At 49.1% G+C, this 21127-nt stretch overlaps 1 protein-coding gene across 1 annotated transcript; it reads right to left on the bottom strand.

Annotated features, from left to right (window-relative positions):
• Nucleotides 1-19415: 19415 nt before the first annotated feature.
• LOC103723452 (uncharacterized) lies at nucleotides 19416-20721 on the bottom strand. Its single transcript, XM_008814361.6, has 2 exons — nucleotides 20339-20721; nucleotides 19416-20250 (listed from the first exon to the last, which is right to left on the bottom strand). Exons 1-2 carry the CDS (start codon nucleotides 20528-20530, stop codon nucleotides 19555-19557), a joined length of 888 nt encoding a protein of 295 aa, XP_008812583.3. The 5' UTR covers nucleotides 20531-20721; the 3' UTR covers nucleotides 19416-19554.
• Nucleotides 20722-21127: the final 406 nt, after the last annotated feature.

Below are 21127 nucleotides of genomic sequence, written 5' to 3'. Positions count from 1 at the left end.
TGAATAGGACTACCATTAGACTCACAAACTTGAGTTTGATCTAAATCCAACCCTTAACCATAGGCTTTTGGACCAGGTATGGGTCTAAAGATATAAAGAAGTTCATGTTTGGGTGAATCTAATTAATTTTTGCTGTCAATTTTCCTAACCAAAATGAGATTAGTTTCTCTATTCATAAATATTTTCAAAACAAATGTGATTAAGGAGGTACATAAACTGTGTAGCGGTGTGCACAATTCGGGTTTAGTCGGTTTAGGGTATTTTTGAAACCAAACCGACTTAAATCATTTTCTAAAACTGAAACTAAAATACTAATGAGAAAACCGGTTCAAACCAATCTGAAAATTTTGGTTTGGTTTATTAGGTTGGAAGAGGAAAAGAGGAGAAGGAGAGAAGGAGAGGGAGGAGGGAGAAGAGAGGCCTTTGCCTAATTTCTCACTATCTGAAAACAAAATATGATAAGAGATGGATCAAAGATCGAACTCTAAGCATAATTCCAAATCTGGCAATCTGAGATCGCTTATTTTTTCCCTATCCAAAGGCAAACTTGGATAAGATCACATGATTCTAAAGCAAGCCCTCCATGGGCCCTTCATTTTAGGGATTGAATTCAGATAAAAATCAAGAAAAATAAGAATGAGGTAGAGATTATTTTCTCTTTATCACTTCCCCGAAGAAAATTTTAGTGAAAAAGAGGATTTAGGAAGAAATTGGGTAATCCAACATGAAATGATGGCCACCATGAAGTTGGGGAGAGATGAAGAGAGTCCTCGCATCGATCTCAAAACTCCTAGTGAAGGAGAAGAAAGCGCTTAATCCATGTCGCATGGAAGAGGACAAGGTAGTGGTGACAGCGGCCATGAAAGAGGAGCGATGAGGGAGATCAAGGAGGACGATCGAAACGGGATCATTAGTTTGGGTTAGGGCTCAACCTTGGATGGTTAGGGTGTGACCAGTGTGCACTTGATTGGTTTACCCATTTTAGATAATAATATATATGTGGGTCGGTTCAATTTAAGTTTATTTTTTTTAACTTAAACAGAAACCAGCTATTTTTTTTTGTTCCAAAAATTTCACACCAAAATTGAGCTAAAATAATTAGTTCAGATCGATTTTATAGTTTGATCGGTTTTGTCACCGCTACCCGCATATCTCTACCTGTTACTTACCTAATTTTTTTAAAACATTTCAAATGAGCTGGAATCTTTTTATCCTCGACCCATTTCACTCTATTTAAAATTTAAAAGGTAAATAAAAGCTTTGACGCCCTGGCAATCCCTTGAATTTTCTTTCTCATGCACTCTATCTTTATCAATCCTTCTTTACGTTTCATACCAGACGTGTGGACAAATTTTTTTTTTTTTTGCTATTTCTCTCTCTCTCTATCTCAATCACTTTATCTTTCTCCCATGCCACCAAGCTCTCTCTCTCGCTCGTTCATTCTTTTCTCCTTATCTCCCTAGCCCAATTCAAAAAGGGACTCCTCTCCACTCGTTTAATTGAACGAGATTGTTTTTTAAAGAAAACAATAAATTTGTTGTTCTTTTTTCCTTTCACTTTCACCGGCTTCGACTTCTCACTATTAAAGCCATTAGTCGCTTCAGTATTATGAGCATCGAACGTAGGTTTTTTTTTTGGAATTAATTAGAGATTAAAACACTTCTAGGGTCTTCATTGTTAGGAGCTCCATATCAAAAGAACTCTACTCTTCTTAATCTTGTGGTACTCCAACTATTTCACTAAATTTTGCATTTTCTCTATGTAATGTGATTTGTAGGAAATGAAAGTATTTTCTTATTCAAAATCCCAATTCTAATATAACAATTTTACTATAAAAGACCATCTCCATTAGAAGTACTATCTGGGTTAGTCTTAGAGAGATATGAAACCTTCCAACTCTCATCACAACCTTGAATGGAGTTCATGTGGATAGCATGAAGTACCTAGAAGGCGTAGGAGATAAGCAAGCATCATGAGACATGGTCTGAACTTTAACCTTGAAAAAAAGCCTTTAAGAAAAATTAATGCTTTTTGCAAACTCTGAGCATTCCATCTCCCTTATTCAGTAAAACCATGTTATGTTCCACCACAACTATTCATTTATTATAATAATGATCCGCATAAATAGCTTTGCCCTAACATAAAACCTAAGCAATTGTTGGAATCAATGCATATTTCTGTTACAACATGAAACTAAGTTTTTATATCCAACAACCAATTAACCATGACATCATAGTAGGGTGCTTGTACATGTGAATTACATTACATATGAACAAATAAAAAAAAGGTAACACCATATATGTGCACGGATAACACATGGGAAATTTACATGTTGTAATGTGTATAATATAATATTTTATTATATTGCGTATCTTTATAATCTCCTCCAAACTCTGCATTAAACTTGGAAAAAAGAAGATGGGCTAAATGATCAAATCATAATAATTTTAGAGCAACGATAATAATTCTTTGATCCTCAAAAATTAATTTAATCAAAATCCAATTAAATCATTCTTATAAATAAATATTCCAAAGTAAGAAGAGTCATATTGTTCCAACCAATTACTATCATTTAAACAAAATAAAAATCTAAAAGAAAATAACTATAACAATCCAAGACCTCATTCAAAAAGGCTAACCGAAAAGTATTATTTGAGTTTTTTGGTCCTATATAAGTATCCAAGATCAATGCAATGAATAATCAATGTGGGATTAAACACACACCCATAGAGATTCGCACAGACTTTTTCGTTTAACCTCCAGCGTACTCGCTAGGCTGAGGATCCAATTACAAAAACAAAGGATCCTCTGATTGAGCCTTTTTACCTGATGGGATAGATAATGGTTTGGTCTGTATTAGTTGTCGAGGCTCCAGCAGCATGTTGGTATCATCATCTTGGGCTAGCTCTTTATTTGTTGTTTCTCCCCCTACTGACTTCCAAACATTGGTCATATAGCTTTGCTACTTCTGAGGGGCCTGGCAAGATAGATTTTTGGTCCTTCTTAGCCCAGAAGGAAGGTCCTCTACCATGAACATTGTGGCTTGCAAAGGTGATTCAGACCTTGATGAGCGCTTTTGATTTAGGGTGGGGGGATCTTTTTCTTCTCTCTTCAGAAACCACCACAAAGGACTCATCTTGACCCAAAGAAGGTTCTATAATTTCCATCTGCTGTAGATTAGTGATCTCCTTAGAGTCATTGCTCATTAAAGAAGTAAACTTTGAGCTTGAGACAACTGTTAAAGTAGTTTCAACCATGGTTTGAGACCTCGGGGTATATCTTTTGGCTGTTTTTTGTGGCCATGTCCAAGTATTAGTTGAAGATCCACTAGCCCAAGCTTGAGCAGGGGGTTTATAAACTTCTTGGGTCAACGATGGTCCAACTGGCACCCTGGCTACCTGAATCCAAGGGCCATACATTGGTTTGATGTCTGACTCTCTTTCTTTCTTGCAGCTGCAGGATTTCAAGGTTTGACCCAGTGTTCCCCAGGAATAGCATAGCTCAGGTAGCTCTTCATATATGAATTGCTGCCAAATGAAGTTGTCATTGACCCTAACTCTCACTCCGAGGTAAATGCACTTCTTGATATATATATAAGAACACAATCGAGCAAACCCCGTCCTGGTGGAAGTTTCCATCCATTCATTCAAATATATTGGAGTTCCAATCGCTGAACCAAATTTGAGCATCTTCTCTTTCTCCTGGAGCTTAAGCAAGAGATTTGGAAGCCGAAGCCAAACCCCAGCCTGGCGGGTAAAGTCCAGGCCAGGATGAAATTTGGGTCGCCAACTCTCTAAAGCAAGGAGATTTCCTGCTAGAGTCCAAGGCCCCCACTCCAAGATGCGAGTCTTGGCCTCCTCAGAAGGGCAATCAAAGAGGTTTAACCCCCCGAACAAGGAAGAGACATAGAAATCCCCCTCCATATTCCACCTTAATCTTCATTTTTCTTTGGATCCGAGCTCGCAAGAGAGCCCGATAAGGAAGCCTCACCAAATTCGGCCAATCGACATCCGTTATAGCCATTTTTCCTCCATCAAAGGACACAATGAAACCCCAGTATCGGACTTCTCTTTGTCAGCCATGGAGAGCTCTTCTTAGGTTGCCTTTGATACGCTTACTTAGCAAAGCTTGCGAAAGGCATCTAGTATTTTCCTATATCCCAAGTATATTTTTAAGATTGCAAAATTTTAAAGCTCCAAAATTTTTAAAACATTATTTTTTTCTCCTTTTCGGGCAGAAATTATTGACCAGTCCACATTTGTCTCGCATTTCCCTCGACCGATGGGTTGTCAGATAAGATCCAATTAGATCTCTAATATATATTTTTTATGAATCAGTATAAAGATTTTAATGTTAAAAAAGTACAACTCAAACAAGTACAAGATGGCATGTGCTATTAGTGGTCTTTATATGACATGCAATATAAAAATTTATAAGTAATTAGAGTTTTGTTTTAAAGTAGGCATGGATAAGTAATATAAAAATATACTTACACATGAAATTTATTTTTTCTCTAAATGTATTTCATGCAAAGACTACTCATAAGCTGTATATATGTAATTAATAATTAGGGATAAGTAATATAGTACATACTTGTGGATTTATAATCATTTCTTTCTAGATGCATTTCTCATGGACACCGCAAAACTTTACAGTCATATAGGAATCAATAACTTAACTTAGGGAGCAATAAGTAATACAGCACATATTAAGGGTCCTAAATGCATTTCACATTAGGAAAAAGAAAAGGTTATTACTCAATTATGGTCACTGGGGCAGATCTAACCTTTGGTTTTTTTTTTCACAAAATGGCTAGTCCAAGACTTGGGCTCTATTTGGTATTGTTATGGACAGTAGGGCTTTTATCCGTAGATTTTTTGGCGGTAGAGTTTTTATTAATAAAGTTTTAATTATTTTTTTTTGTATTTGATAATTATATTTTTGAAATACTATAAAATTTAATATATATTTGATAATCAAATTAAGAAAGTACTTTCAATATTATTAAACAACAATAAAAGATATTACACAGTTGATTGTCTAGCCATTTGTATTATCAAAAACTATTACTATAAAGTATTCTTAATTTATAAGTTATTTTATTTTAATAATATATAATAAATATTATCTTATTATAAAAATATATTAATATTTGTATAATAGTATATTATAATAATATTTTTATAAATATTATATTATAATAATTTTATTATAGTATTATATTACAATAATAAATGCTTATTTTTCGTTTCCATCACATTGTTTGATAGTAACTCCGGTTGCCTTTGGCGATGGAGTCGTGGTGCAGCAATGGCAGCGACGGCTAGTAACAGAGTGATGATGGTGGCGGCGGCTAGTAACAAAGTAATGATGATGGCCGTGATAATGGTGGCTTGTGGCAATGGCGGCCGCGGCAACAACCAAGGCGATTGGCGACGGCAGCCGACAATGGCTGGGACACAATAATGGTTGGTGTTGGGGGAAAAACCCCAAGTCACACTATTGCGGAGGCACTCGGCCAGAGGGCACTGACCGGGAAGGCGCTCGGCCAAAGGGCATCGACCCAACGGCTGCTCGGCTGGAAAGTGCCGAGCAGAAGGAGCGTTGACCGGAGAGAGCGCCAAGTAAAGGCACCCGACCAAAACACCCAAGTGCGTCTGCTCGGCCGAAAAGAGCCGACCAGAGGATGCCGACCAGAGATAGCACCAAAGGGAGGCGCTCGGTTAGGAAGCGCTTACTCAAAAGACGCCGACCAGGGATACTTGCAAAGCAACCCCGCCACAGGGCGCCCTACTGGGCGACCAGCTCGGCTCGGCACCTCTACCGAGCCGATGCCTTAACCAAGCACTCAATCCTCCAGGGGATTTGACAACTCGACTACAACTTGTCGCCTGCCATTATCTCTAAGCCATCAAGGCATAAGATCTCCGCAGGTATTCGGCACGACCTGCCATTAATGCATGAGACTCCCTTAAGTCTCCGATGCACCCAGTCATTAAATGAACACGGCTCAAGACGATATCTGGATCATTGAACCGTCAGAGCGTATGGCTCTCCCTGACCGCCGGTTCATTCGGTATTAAATGCACTCACCATCCACGAACCCCAGGCCCACTACGGCCGGCGGTTCAACAACTCCAACAGATCCGATCGACCGTGACAGCTCTCTGACTCCGGTCTGATCCGGCCTTATTCTCCACTACGCCATTAATGGGCTAAATCATTACAAAAGGGACAAACTCCCCTGTCACCTCCCAGGTAATACAAAACCCCACTATAAAAGGGGAGCTTGGGGGGAACGGGGGGGAGATAGACACAATTGATGACATCAAAGCTTTCATCTTTGCTTCATCTTAACAAAATATTCTGTGCATACACTCTCTCTCCTCCTACCCTCTCCACATATTTGCCCCCTCTGACTTAAGCATCGGAGGGCCGGCGCCGGGGAGCCCAGCCACCGGTTTTCCTTGCAGATCAGGAGCCCCACCAGTGGAGGACGCGGCCGACCGGCGCACCGCCGTCCGCCCCCTGTAGCAGCGGAGCTCCGCCTTCCCCGGCCTCGCGGCGGCCCCCGGGTCCAATTTCCAGCAACAGTTGGCGCTAGAGGAAGGGCCCGAGTTCGCTGCCATGAAGCTGAGAAGTAAAGGGGCTTCCAACGCCTCTCGACGTCCTCCACCCAGTCCTGAGCGCTCCGTCCGAAACTCACCACCTCCGGCTGAGCCAGTTCATCAAGTTCGGTCGGAGCAGTTTGATGCCTTGGTGCAACAGGTGCAAGCCTTGGCCACCGCCGTCCAAAGCCTGCAACCTAGGGGCATCCCAACGGCACCGCCTCCCCCGGCTCCAGTTCAACCGGAGCCCCCTACAAGCGGGTTTCCTCTTCAAGGTCAGGACTCTCAAGTCCAGGCCTCTCTCTGGAGAGAGCACCCAGCCAGAGGCCATGGAGGCTGGCCACAACCTTCAGAAGCTGAGTCGGTTCCAGGGCAACCTGCACCCGGAGGAACCGCTGCAGCAATCCTCCAGAATGATGAACTCGACAAGAAGGTCGAGAAGCTGGAGCGCCAAATCCAGACACTCCATGGGAGAAAATCGGGACATGACGGCGACTTTGAGTTCAATACGAAGTCACCATTCTCCCAGGAGATTGAAGATGAACCGGTTCCCCTCCGGTTCAAAATGCCCCAGGTGGAGCCTTATAGTGGCAAGGCCGATCCCCTGGACCACCTGGAGAGCTACCGGGTCCTAATGACCCTCCAAGGAGCCACGGAAGCCATGATGTGCAAGGCCTTTCCGGCGACACTCCGAGGACCAGCCCGGCTTTGGTTCACCGGGCTGAAGCCGAGTACTGTCTCTTCCTTTGAACAGCTCGGCCGACAGTTCGCTGGCAATTTTGCCGCCAGCCAACCCCAGCGGCGGACATCCGACTCCCTCCTCGACATCAAACAAAAGGAGGGAGAGTCCTTCAAAGAGTATCTGGACCGGTTCACCGCCGCGACATGGGAGGTCCGGGAGCTTGACCAGTCTATCGCCATGTCGGCACTAAAGACTGGAGCCCGGTCCTACAGATTCCTCTTCTCGATTGAGAAGAGCTTCCCCGCGGACCTCACCGAGATGTTCGCTCGGGCGCGGAAGTACGCCAAGGCGGAAGAAGCCGTGGCAGCCAGACGGAGCGGGGCCGAGCCAAACCCTAAGAAGAGACGCCGCGAGGAGCGCGGCCAGCACCGAAGCCCTTCCCTGCGACGAACCAAGCATCCGCCTCGCCCAAAGAGTCCGCCCCGGCTGCGAGGGCCACCACAGCAAAGGTTCCCACTGCGGGCCCCCGCACCCGAAAGGAGGTACGAAAGTTACACTCCTCTCAATGCTCCTCGGGCCGAAATCCTCATGGAAATCGAGCACCGGGATCACATCCGGCTCCCACCTCCAAAGCCAGACACCAGAAGCCGGCGTGACCTCCGGAAATATTGCTGCTACCACCGGGATCACGGCCATGATACCGAGGAGTGTTACCAGCTCCGAAACGAAATCGAAGCGCTCATTCGCCGAGGGGCGCTCGATCGGTTCGTGCAAGGCCGGCGTGAAGGGAAGAAGCAGGCCGAAGGAGCAGCACAGCCTGAAGGTTCGAACGCCAACAGGCCCATTGCCGGCGTCATCAACACCATCCGAGGCGGGACCTCGACGGGAGGAGCCTCAGGGGAAGGAGCCTCTTCGAAGCGCCCGCGCATCCCCGAAGCTATCTCCTTCTCGGACGAAGATCTAGAGGGAGTCGAGACTCCCCATGATGATGCCGTGGTCATCTCCCTGATTATAAATAAATTTGATGTAAAACGCATCCTAGTTGATAATGGAAGCTCGGCGAATGTTTTGTACTTCGGTGCGTATTGTAAAATGGGGATGACCAAAGAGCAGCTACGGAGGATGAACGCTCCGTTAGTTGGGTTTACTGGGGATTCAGTCCCAGTAGAGGGCGAGATTGACCTTCTGGTCACAGCCGGGCTCGTCCCTCGAGAGAGCACCGTGAGCATGAGCTTCCTTGTAATACGCCTGCCCTCGGTGTATAATGCCATCCTTGGAAGGCCAGGACTCAACGCCCTCCGAGCAGTGGTCTCGACCCACCATCTGCTCATGCGGTTCCCCACCAGCCAGGGAGTGGGCGAAGTCCGAGGAGACCAAATGATGGCAAGGCGATGCTACCTGGCAACCCACGAGTCAAGGCGACCAGCCGAGGTGCCTGCTTCAGCAATCGACCAGCCCTCGACTGAGGTTATGGAGGCACGGAATGACCCCTGGAAAGAGCGGGTAGAGCCTGGTGAGTTACTGATCCAAGTTCCCTTACAAGAGAACTCTCCTGAGCTAACCGTGCAGATTGGCTCTGGCCTCGACAAGCGCGAGAGGGGTCGCCTCGTCGACTTTTTGCGGGACAACATGGATGTCTTCGCATGGTCGCCTGCGGATATGCCGGGGATAGATCCTGAGATCATGGTCCACCGGCTCCAAGTAAAGCCGACCAGTAAGCCCGTGCGGCAGAAGAAGCGAGGCGCGGCCCCTGAACGACAACAAGCGGCCGCCGAGGAAGTCAGCAAACTCCTCACGGCTGGCTTCATCCGGGAGATAGCCTACCCGGAGTGGCTCGCCAATGTGGTCCTCGTCAAGAAAGCCAACGGGAAGTGGCGCATGTGCGTGGACTACACCGACTTGAATAAAGCCTGTCCAAAGGACAGCTTTCCACTTTCCAGCATCGACCAGCTCGTGGACTCCACCTCAGGTCACGAGCTGCTAGCATTCATGGACGCCTTCTCCGGATACAACCAGATCCGCATGGCACCAGAAGATGAGGAGAAGACAGCCTTTATCACCGACGGGGGGACCTACTGCTACAAGGTGATGCCCTTCGGCTTGAAAAATGCCGGGGCAACTTATCAAAGGCTGGTCAGCCGGATCTTCAAAGACCAAATAGGTCGAAACATGGAGGTCTACGTGGATGATATGCTGGTGAAAAGCAAGGCGGCGCAGAACCATATAGCCGACCTCAATGAAGCATTCTCCACGCTCCGAAAGTACCGGATGAAGCTTAATCCAGCCAAATGTGCATTTAGAGTCACCTCCGGCAAATTCCTTGGCTTCATCATTACACAGCGAGGAATTGAGGCCAATCCAGAGAAGATCCGAGCCCTCCAAGAGATGACGCCTCCTCGAACGGTCAAGGAGGTACAACGGCTCACGGGCCGAGTAGCAGCCCTCGGGAGGTTCATCTCCCGCTCAGCCGAGCGCTGCCTTCCATTCTTTGCGGCCTTAAAGAAGCCGAAGAATTTCTTGTGGTCGGACGAGTGCCAGCAATCTTTCGAAGAGCTCAAGCATCTGCTGGCTTCCCCTCCCCTGCTTACGAAGCCTCAACAGGGCGAGCTCCTTTACCTATACCTTGCTGTCTCCCCGGTAGCAGTAAGCTCGGTCCTGGTCCGAGAGGAGGGCAAACTCCAGAAGCCAGTATATTATACCAGCCGGGTCCTGAGGGACGCCGAGACCCGATACTCCAAGCTTGAGAAGACAGCCTATGCTCTGGTCATCTCAGCTCGAAGACTCCGACCCTACTTCCAAGCCCACACAGTGGCGGTACTCACCGACCAACCGGTCAAACAAATCCTGCAGAGGTCAGACCGTGCGGGACGGATCACCAAATGGGCCATTGAACTCGGGGAGTTCGACATCAAGTATCGGCCTAGACCGGCAATCAAAGCACAAGCGCTCGCGGACTTCATAGTCGAGTGCACTATACCGGATGAGGCCGAGCCCAATCCTGAGCCTGAGCCACCAACAGAGTCGACCCCGAGTTTGACATGGACTCTGCATGTCGATGGCTCTTCAAACTCGGGGGGTAGTGGAGCAGGACTTATCCTTACCAGCCCGGAGGGGGTGGTCGCCGAGCAGGCCTTGCGCCTCGAATTTCCTGCTTCCAACAACATGGCGGAATATGAAGCACTTGTCGCCGGGCTCAAACTAGCCAAGGAGCTATGAGTGAAAGGCTTGAAGGCCTTTAGCAATTCCCAGCTCGTCGTCAACCAAATTGTAGGCGACTTTGAAGCCAGAGACCCAACCATGCAGAAGTATCTTCAGAAGGTACGGGATCTCGCCTCGACCTTGGATTCCTTTCACATTCAACATGTTGCCAGGTCGGAGAACCTCAAGGCCGACCAGCTATCAAAGCTGGCATCCTCTCGTATGAGTGAGCTCCCTAGGGAAGCGGTACTGGAGTATCTCCAAAAGCCCAGTACAGACGAGCCCGAGCAAACCCTCTGCGCCGAGTTCGAACCAAGCTGGATGGACGAACTCATCAGTTATTTGCAAGATGAAGTCCTCCCCATTGACGAACAAGAGGCTCGTCCAGTCAAGCGCCTCACCACCCGATACATACTGTACGAGGGGAAGCTCTATCGGAGGTCCTTCACCTCTCCACTCCTCAGATGCCTCCGCCCAACGGAGGCGGATTACGCCCTGCGTGAAGTCCACGAAGGGATCTGCGGAAGCCATCTAGGAGGGCGAGCGCTGGCCCACAAAATTTTGCGCCAAGGATATTATTGGCCTACACTCCAGAAGGATGCCATGGACTTCGTCCAGAGATGTGATCGGTGCCAAAGGAATGCCAATATTCAGCGCCGACCCTCGGCTCCTCTGACTTCAATTAGCTCCCCCTGGCCTTTTGCCCAGTGGGGAATCGACATTCTTGGGCCATTTCCACTGGCCACCGGGCAAAGGAAGTTCCTGGTCGTCTCCATCGACTACTTCACCAAGTGGGTGGAAGCAGAGCCCCTAGTCCGGATCACCGAGCAGAAGATGCGGGATTTTGTCTGGAAGTCCATCATCTGCAGATTTGGGCTTCCCCGCATCCTTATCTCCGACAACGGCCGCCAGTTCGACAACATTCACTTTAGGGAGTTCTGCTCCGAGCTTGGCATCGACCATCGCTTCACCTCGGTCGCGCATCCTCAGACGAACGGAGAAACCGAGGTAACAAATCGTACTATTTTGCAGGGTCTCAAGGCCAGGCTCGACAAATCCAAGGGACAGTGGGTCGAAGACCTATATAATGTCCTGTGGGCTTACCGGACAACGTTCCGTGTCCCCACCGGCGAGACTCCCTTCAACCTGACATATGGAACGGAGGCCGTCATCCCGCTAGAGATCGGGCTTCCTTCTCCCAGAGTCGAGCATCATGACGCCAGCTCCAACTCTTCGCAGCTCAGAAATAATCTCGACCTGATCGAGGAAACAAGGGAGGCCGCCCGAGTCCGAATGGCGAGATACCAGCAAAAGACAGCCCAGTATTACAATGCCAGGGTCAAGGTCAAATCCTTCAAGCCAGGAGACCTTGTCCTTAGAAGAGCTGAAGCCTCCCGACCGACTGAGCAAGGAAAGCTGGCCCCAAACTGGGAAGGCCCATACCGAGTCACGCGCATTCGCCGACCCGGGACTTACCAGCTGGAGTCCCTAGATGGAACTCTCATTCCGCGGAGCTGGAGCTCTGAGAATCTCCGCGTGTACCATCAGTAGGACCCCAAAGGGGTCCACTATTCAATTATTGAATTTCATTTATTCCATTCCGCGGATTTCATTTCATAATAAATTTATGGTTTACGAACCTATTTTTGAGCTCACCAATCCTCTCGACTATGTTCTGATGGCAGGTGTGCTCCTACCCCGATCCATCGGGATGCCCCAAGACGACGGGATGCCCCAGTTACCGGGAAGCTCGAGACATCGAGATATGAGTTAGCGGTCCTCTCTGACCGGACGAGCTCGGCTCGTGCTCCATCGACTATGAGTTAGCGGTCCTCTCTGACCGGACGAGCTCGGCTCGTGCTCCATCGACTATGAGTTAGCGGTCCTCTCTGACCGGACGAGCTCGGCTCGTGCTCCATCGACTATGAGTTAGCGGTCCTCTCTGACCGGACGAGCTCGGCTCGTGCTCCTACCCTGAGACGTCAGGATGCCCCAATATATTGGGATGCCCCGCCACAACGGGATGCCCCGATCCGTCGGGATGCTCGAGACGTCGAGATATGAGTTAGCGGTCCTCTCTGACCGGACGAGCTCGGCTCGTGCTCCATCGGCAAGAGTTAGCGGTCCTCTCTGACCGGACGAGCTCGGCTCGTGCTCCTACCCTGACCACGGTCAGGATGCCCCGAGACGTCGGGATGCCCCGATCTGTCGGGATGCCCCGAGACGTCGGGATGCCCCGGCTATAGGGAAGTCTCGAGACGTCGAGATATGAGTTAGCGGTCCTCTCTGACCGGACGAGCTCGGCTCGTGCTCCATCGGCAAGAGTTAGCGGTCCTCTCTGACCGGACGAGCTCGGCTCGTGCTCCTACCCTGACCACGGTCAGGATGGCCCGAGACGTCGGGATGCCCCGATCAGTCGGGATGCCCCGAGACGTCGGGATGCCCCAGTTATCGGGAGGATCGAGACATCGAGATATGGTTAGCGGTCCTCTCTGATCGGACGAGCTCGGCTCGTGCTCCATCGACAGAGTTAGCGGTCCTCTCTGACCGGACGAGCTCGGCTCGTGCTCCTACCCTGACCATCGTCAGGATGCCTCGAGACGTCGAGATGCCCCGATTTGTCGGGATGCCCCGATATGTTCGGGATATGATCTTTATTGGTCAAACGAGTTCGGCTCGTTCTTCATCAACCCTGGCTGGCGAGCTTGCCTCGCTCTTTATTATTGGACTTCTCCATTGGATTTCTCTATGGGATTTCTCTATGGGATCTCTATTATTGGACTTCTCCGTTATTGGATTCCTCCATTGGATTTCTCTATTGGATTTCTCTATGGGATTTCTCTATGGGATTTCTATCATTGGATTTCTCCGTTATTGGACTTCTCCATTGGATTTCTCTATGGGATTTCTATCATTGGATTTCTCCGTTATTGGACTTCTCCATTGGATTTCTCTATTGGATTTCTCTATGGGATTTCTCTATGGGATCTCTATCATTGGATTTCTCCATTATTGGATTTCTTTATTGGAGTTCCCTTCCTCTGGATTTCTCTGCCGATGACCACAAATAACGGAGTCTGAGCAGAGGAGCGTCTTCAGTCGCCTCGGCGCCAGGACGCACACGGTACAAGGTACCATTTATTTAATGTTTTTACGTTATTTTACCTTTTTGTCGGGATTTCTCTGCCGACGACCACAAATAACGGAGTCTGAGCAGAGGAGCGTCTTCAGTCGCCTCGGCGCCAGGACGCACACGGTACAAGGTACCATTTATTTAACGTTTTTACGTTATTTTACCTTTTTGTCGGGATTTCTCTGCCGATGACCACAAATAACGGAGTCTGAGCAGAGGAGCGTCTTCAGTCGCCTCGGCGCCAGGACGCACACGGTACAGGGTACCATTTATTTAACGTTTTTACGTTATTTTACCTTTTTGTCGGGATTTCTCTGCCGACGACCACAAATAATGGAGTCTGAGCAGAGGAGCGTCTTCAGTCGCCTCGACGCCAGGACGCACACGGTACAAGGTACCATTTATTTAACGTTTTTACGTTACTTTACCTATTCCTGAATCTCTCTGCCGACGCATTCCCAGAATGGATGCCGAGCAGAGGAATGTCCCTTATCGCCTCGGCGAGGGAATGTTTGCGACACTAACGCATTATTATTCTAAGTCCGGTGAATCCCCGTCACGAGCTGACGAGCATTCGACCCATTCGTTCGAAACGAATCTGGTCCGCCCCGGCAATGCAAGGGTCGAAGTTCGCTAACTTCGCCGAAGTTCCAGTGACCGCCTTAGGGCTTGGTCAAGCCCTGGGATAGGCTCGGAACAATGGAGCCTAAATCCCTGGTATAAGCACAAACGTTGCTATGCCATTAGTTGAGGGACCGAGCGATGGAGCTCGGCAAGCCGAACCTAAACCCAAACCCTGTGGCGGGCGAAATTAGAGGCCATAGAGCCCAAGTTCTCGGAACCTAAAACGGATCCGAGCAGGAAAACTTAGAGCGACAATCGAATTTCCAAAAAAGAAATGTATATTCATTTCAAAAAGAAAGCCCGTGGGCTAAGTACAAAATTAGGGCTTGGCCCTTACAAGTATAGGGGAAATAACAAAAATTACATTAAGGCTCGAGCTCGACTACCTCGGCCTCGGAAGCACTAAGAGTGGCTGGCTCGGCAACCGGGACCACTTCGATGGCCTCGGCAGCAATAGAAACGGCCTCGGGAGCGACCTCGGGGGCGACCTCGGCCACTTCAGGGGCGGCTACGGCCACCTCTGTCTCCGGAGCCTCTGTCTCCGCCAGCACCCTTCCTGCTCCCGGTTTGAGCAGGTTTAAATCGAAATCCGGGCGAAGCTGCCGCAACTGGTTGCGGAAGTCCCGGAAGCCTTGGATTAGCCCGTTTACGCCCTCCTCCGCCATGAGTTCGCGAAACTCCTCTGACTCGCGGAAGAGCTGCACGGCGTTTTGGGCGTTCTCCCGGGCCTCTATCTCCCGGGCCTCGTGGTACGCGGCTTTCTGCTCGAGGGTCTTCATTTTCCGCTCGAGCTCCGAATGTCGGAGGCGGGCATTCCCCATCTCCTGCTCGCTAGAAGCCAACGCCTGCTCGGCTTTGGCTGATCGAGCCTCAGCGGCGCGCAGCTCGGACCGTGCCAATGCATGCGCACCTTTCTCTTCATCGAGCTCAGCGGATAGAGCTCGAATTCTTTCGTCGGATGCTCCGACCTTCTCTTGGAGCACCCGTTGTTCAGCCTCGGAGGCCTGATGCTTCTCTTCGGAGGCCAGGTACTTGGCCTCGGCGGCCATGCACCTCCTCTGGGCCTCCTCAAAATTGCGTTCGTGTTTCCGGGCCTCCCCCCGGAACTCACGAACTAGGTGCATCAACATCTCCGTCTCGTGCAGCTCCATCATGAGCCCACGACGCGAGGACGTTTCGCGAAAGGTGTCCCAATAATGAGGCCTTTTTGGGAAACAAAAGGCGTCGCCTATTAAAGGCACCTCGAAGCTTCCGATAATTCAAAACGCGCGATATACTATTAATTTTTTGGAACTGAAAAGACCCATTAATAGCTACTTCCCGCGCTCCAGCTGGTAGCCAACTGGAACTCGGAAGTCGGGGGGTAGTGTTGGGGGAAAAACCCTAAGTCACACTATTGCGGAGGCACTCGGCCAGAGGGCACTGACCGGGAAGGCGCTCGGCCAAAGGGCATCGACCCAACGGCTGCTCGGCTGGAAAGTGCCGAGCAGAAGGAGCGTTGACCGGAGAGAGCGCCAAGTAAAGGCACCCGACCAAAACACCCAAGTGCGTCTGCTCGGCCGAAAAGAGCCGATCAGAGGATGCCGACCAGAGATAGCACCAAAGGGAGGCGCTCGGTTAGGAAGCGCTTACTCAAAAGACGCCGACCAGGGATACTTGCAAAGCAACCCCGCCACAGGGCGCCCTACTGGGCGACCAGCTCGGCTCGGCACCTCTACCGAGCCGATGCCTTAACCAAGCACTCAATCCTCCAGGGGATTTGACAACTCGACTACAACTTGTCGCCTGCCATTATCTCTAAGCCATCAAGGCATAAGATCTCCGCAGGTATTCGGCACGACCTGCCATTAATGCATGAGACTCCCTTAAGTCTCCGATGCACCCAGTCATTAAATGAACACGGCTCAAGACGATCTCCGGATCATTGAACCGTCAGAGCGTATGGCTCTCCCTGACCGCCGGTTCATTCGGTATTAAATGCACTCACCATCCACGAACCCCAGGCCCACTACGGCCGGCGGTTCAACAACTCCAACAGGTCCGATCGACCGTGACAGCTCTCTGACTCCGGTCTGATCCGGCCTTATTCTCCACTACGCCATTAATGGGCTAAATCATTACAAAAGGGACAAACTCCCCTGTCACCTCCCAGGTAATACAAAACCCCACTATAAAAGGGGAGCTTGGGGGGAACGGGGGGGAGATAGACACAATTGATGACATCAAAGCTTTCATCTTTGCTTCATCTTAACAAAATATTCTGTGCATACACTCTCTCTCCTCCTACCCTCTCCACATATTTGCCCCCTCTGACTTAAGCATCGGAGGGCCGGCGCCGGGGAGCCCGGCCACCGGTTTTCCTTGCAGATCAGGAGCCCCACCAGTGGAGGACGCGGCCGACCGGCGCACCGCCGTCCGCCCCCTGTAGCAGCGGAGCTCCGCCTTCCCCGGCCTCGCGGCGGCCCCCGGGTCCAATTTCCAGCAACAGTTGGCATCCCGTAGTTAGGGGCAATGGCGGCAGGTGGCGGTGAGGACTAATGGGGGCCAGGGGGTGGTCAAGATGGTGAGACCAAGGATATAGTGGTGGTCATAGTTGGTTTTATTTTTTTAAAAAGTGAAAATGATTATTTTTTTAGTTAGGATTTTCAAAAATTAAAAATTAAAAATGCTTTATCAAACTCTATATTTTTTAAAATAAATTTTGAAAACTAAAAATTGAAAGTGATTTCGAAGAGCTTTAAATTTTGATTTTCTATTTTCACATATACTGGCTTGCCTTATGGTAATTTCATTTGTTACATCATTATTAAAAGGATAGGCACTGTGAATTTCTATGTTTGATTTCAATAAGATCAAGGATCTTTTGATATCGCAATTTGTGGTATCGTACATGCAAGAAAAGATAGAGTAAAACCATGAGAACTCTCTGCGTTGAGTGCAAGAATAATTGTGCCACGGCTTCACTGAAGGCATGAGACATGAAGATTTTTGTAAGTTTGGCAAAACTACAAAAACTTACATGACTTTATTGATGTTTCGTACATAGTGAGTGTAAGAACCGATTTCGGTGTAGTGTGACACAAGGAAATCCCATGTTCCCCCACCACCTACCCCGTTTCGTCTTCTCCCCCGATTTTAAGACTCTTCATCCACATATCTCTTGCATGCCGCATCAATTCTCGACTGTGATGAACTGCTGGTGCACTCAAATTTACGGCATCAAACCCAGCAATTGAGTAATAGCGGCATCGGCGGCGCATTGGAGCAGCGCGGAGAGCAGCATCACGGACTGTTTACATTAATCTCATATAAACACAACCAGTTGAATTTATTAAAAAAAAAAACTACATAGTGATGAAGAAACATAAGTGTGCCGAATCCGAAATATTTCTTCAAATGTTAGACAGCAAATAAGATAGCTCAATCAGTAACTCTTTTTATCTCTCAAAATATACATACGGTCTGAAAAGCACAGGACCTTCACAGCACCAGCCAAATATCGTCTAAAAGTGAAAGCAACACTTTTTAGAAGATCTAACTATTCTTTTATTCATGCTCCGTGCTTTACATGAACACAGATTCCTGGCATCCCCTCAGGCTCAATATCGAAGCCCATCAAAACGATCTTTTTGATCTGGATCCAGCTACATCGTGAGCAAATTATACCGAGAATTTATTATAAAGAGTGCAGTCTATCGGAATTTAAAGCATCGAGACCATTTACTCGCTCTCAATCAATCAACCGGGCCACCAGCGAAGGAAGAGTTAACGCAAATACGGCATTATAATGGTAGCAAATAAGCTCCATGACACGTGGCAATAAATAGTGGAGGAACTGGCGAGGTCCATGAGATACAGGACCGAGAGCACTAATCACAGTTGAAGGTGGACCATTTCACTCAGACACGAACGCTTTTCTGCAAATAAATACGGGCGGGAAAATATCAAGATGCCCGTTTTGGACGGTTACCGGCTGACACAAGCACATGCTGCCTTTCCTGCGATGGGGCTCAGTTTGCGCATCTCGGGAAAGAGGCTAAATGCTGCATTTTTTATATCTTTTTACCGGTGGTTATTTATGGCCATCCAATTCGATATGGATGGCTCTGATTTATCCACCAGTAACCGCATACGTCTGACTGGTGAGGTAATTATGTTGAACTTCAGGGGTTATAATTGCTACCCATCCCCTTGCCTCGACCCGTTCTTCCGCCTCACCTCCGTCGCCTTCACCCTCCTCTCCGCCGTCTCAGCCCACCCACGGCTGCGGACAGTCCACCACTGCCCTCCTCCTCCTTGCCGCCACCAACACCGCGCACCCTTCTCCCCACCCGACCTCCTCTCCGCCGCCTCAGCCCACCGATGGCCGCTTCCCCGTCCAACGCTTCACCGCCTCCAGTCCACGGCCGCCCTCCTCCTCGCCTCCTTCCGGTCCCTCCAGCCCAGCCTCTCCCCCTACGTCGACGCCTTCATCCCTAACGGCTACCACCACCTCCTCGACGTCCTTTCCGGCTCCGCCACCTACTGCAACCTCAAGGACCCTCGCCTCTGCACCACCGCCTTCGTCAACCTCGCCTTCGTTCTCCACACCGCCATTGCTACCGGAGATCATAACAGTGTCTTCTACAGGGTGGGAAGGCAACGGAACGAAGGACTCGAGGGAATAATTGATTTGGAAACCGGTTAATATAAATTTTCTTATACAACCATTGACTAAAATGATTCCCCACTATTTGAAAGAAAATGTAAAACTTCATCCAAAAAAGGAAAATATATAAAAAAAACTGCAATAAGACCCATGTGAAAAAACTTCGGGAATAAAATTTCCTTAATAAATTAAAAATACGTCACACCAAGATAAATTTATTCTAAACTTTTATAATTTGATTATTTAAAATTCTATACTTATTTTTTTAAAAGTATTTGGTTAACGACATTATTCACCGTCACAATCAAGTAATGCATCACCACTGCCACGAATTCATGCCATGGCGACCACCACCTCCAACCAAAGTCAATGCCACCGCTATAAACAAGGCCACCACCACCACAAACAAGGACGGTAATCCAACCATGCACGACCTGTGATAGCGAGATACATAACAACACGGTGTTGGACCCAACTGTAGATAGCCAATTCCGGATTGAAACGGATAAGACGAAACAGGAATTATCGGATAGAAGAGCGGTGTGCAAATATTTCCCTTGTCTAAAAAACCCGCAAAGGCATGCAAACGCGGTGCATTCCCCTACTACATCATCAAATTTACAAACAACAGCCCCTCGGGATTTTTTTTTTAAAAAAAAACCTACTTTTTGGCCTTCCTCGCAGGGGCCTTCTTCGACGGAGGCTTCGCGGCGGGCTTCCCGGCTTTCGCCTTCTTCGGGGCCGCCTTGGCTGCGGCGGCCTTCTTCGGGACGGCTGCAGGCTTCGCCGGCGAGGCGGCCTTCTTCCCGGGCGTGTCCTTGGCAGAGGTCTTCGCCGCCTTCGCCGACCGGGTCTTCGCCTTCGCCTTCGCTACCTTCGCCGCAGGCTTAGGCTTCGGCTTCGGCTTCGGCTTGGGCTTCGGCTTGGCCGCGGCAGCTTTGGGCTTGACCGCGGCAGCTCTGGGCTTGGCCGCGCCCGTCGCCTTCGGCTTCGGCTTCGCATCCGCCGCCAGCCTCGTCCTCGTCTTGGGCTTCGCTGCCGCAGCAGTCTTGGGCTTGGGCTTGGGCTTCGGCTTGGCCGCCGCGATGGGCTTGGGCTTGGGTTTCACTTTGGTCTTCGCCGGAGCGGGAGCGGGGACGGGCCTCGCCGGAGCTCGAGAGCGAGATGGCGAGAGCTTGTAAGAGTTTTTGATCTTGGTGAGCTTGCCGCTGGCGGTGAGCTTCTTCAGCTGGAGGAGGAGAAGCTTGCGGAACGTGGGGGGGAGGTGGGCCTTGTGCTTGTCTTCAATAAACTTGGTGATCGCGTACTGGCTCGATCCAGTCCTCTCCTTCAGCGACGTGATCGCCTCTCCGATCATCTAGTGTTTCAAAACAAAATCAAGTGATCAGATCCATGGAAACCGACAGGAAGAGGCGAATTAGGGATCGAAATGGGCGAGAACTCACCTCGATGTAAGGGGGGTGGGCAGGAGGAGATCGGGGCTTCCTGGGAGCGGAAGGCTTCTTAGCCTTGGGCTCCTTGGCCTTCTTCGGCTTGGCCGTCGCCTTGGTCGGGGGATCCTCCGCCTTGGGCTCCGCAGGCGCTGGATCCTGGACCTTCTCCTCCACCACCTCCAGCGTGGTCTCCTCTCCAGCCATGGCTACACGTTGGAGAGAAAACGAGACGAGAGAGAATAATTAGGGTTAGGTTTTGGGAAGAGAGAGAGGCTGAGGGGAGGCTGAGGGACAGCAGGAGGTGGAGCGTGCTTTGGCAAACGAGAACCGACGAGCGGATTTAAATACGGACCGATGGCGAAAACGGGAGACGAGAAGTAAGCGTTGATTGGTCTGCCACCACTACACTCGGATCATTACCCTTATAGTTTCAAATATGGAACGTTGGATCATATGGCTATCGACGGTTGAGATAGGTTGAGTGCGAGCACTGAGATGGAGGGCTGAGGGGAGGCAGGGGTATGAGGTAGGATGGGGTGTGCTTTCCCTCTCTCTTTTTCTGGGTATAACTTGAGTTGTAGTTGATGAAATTTAGTGAGGTTGAAAACATTTTGAAGCACTGGAGCTTAGCTTTCGAATGAATATGATATCATTCAATTCGGTGTAGTGGTTTGAGAGAATTTAAGCTTTAAATCTACATTGGTTGTGCACAAGGTTTTGTTTGACCTTTGTCAATTTTCTAGCCTCTCAATGAAAGATTGGGCAATTTGATCAAATTTTTTTGATTGGATCTGATTGTAG

This window comes from Phoenix dactylifera, chromosome 5, assembly GCF_051530095.1.
Source record: "Phoenix dactylifera cultivar Ajwa chromosome 5, Ajwa_hap1_PhDact_Kaust_v1.1, whole genome shotgun sequence".
Classification (NCBI taxonomy): Eukaryota; Viridiplantae; Streptophyta; class Magnoliopsida; order Arecales; family Arecaceae; genus Phoenix; species Phoenix dactylifera.
Note: the sequence above shows the minus strand (reverse complement) of the source record. Positions and strands in the feature narration are given on the sequence as shown.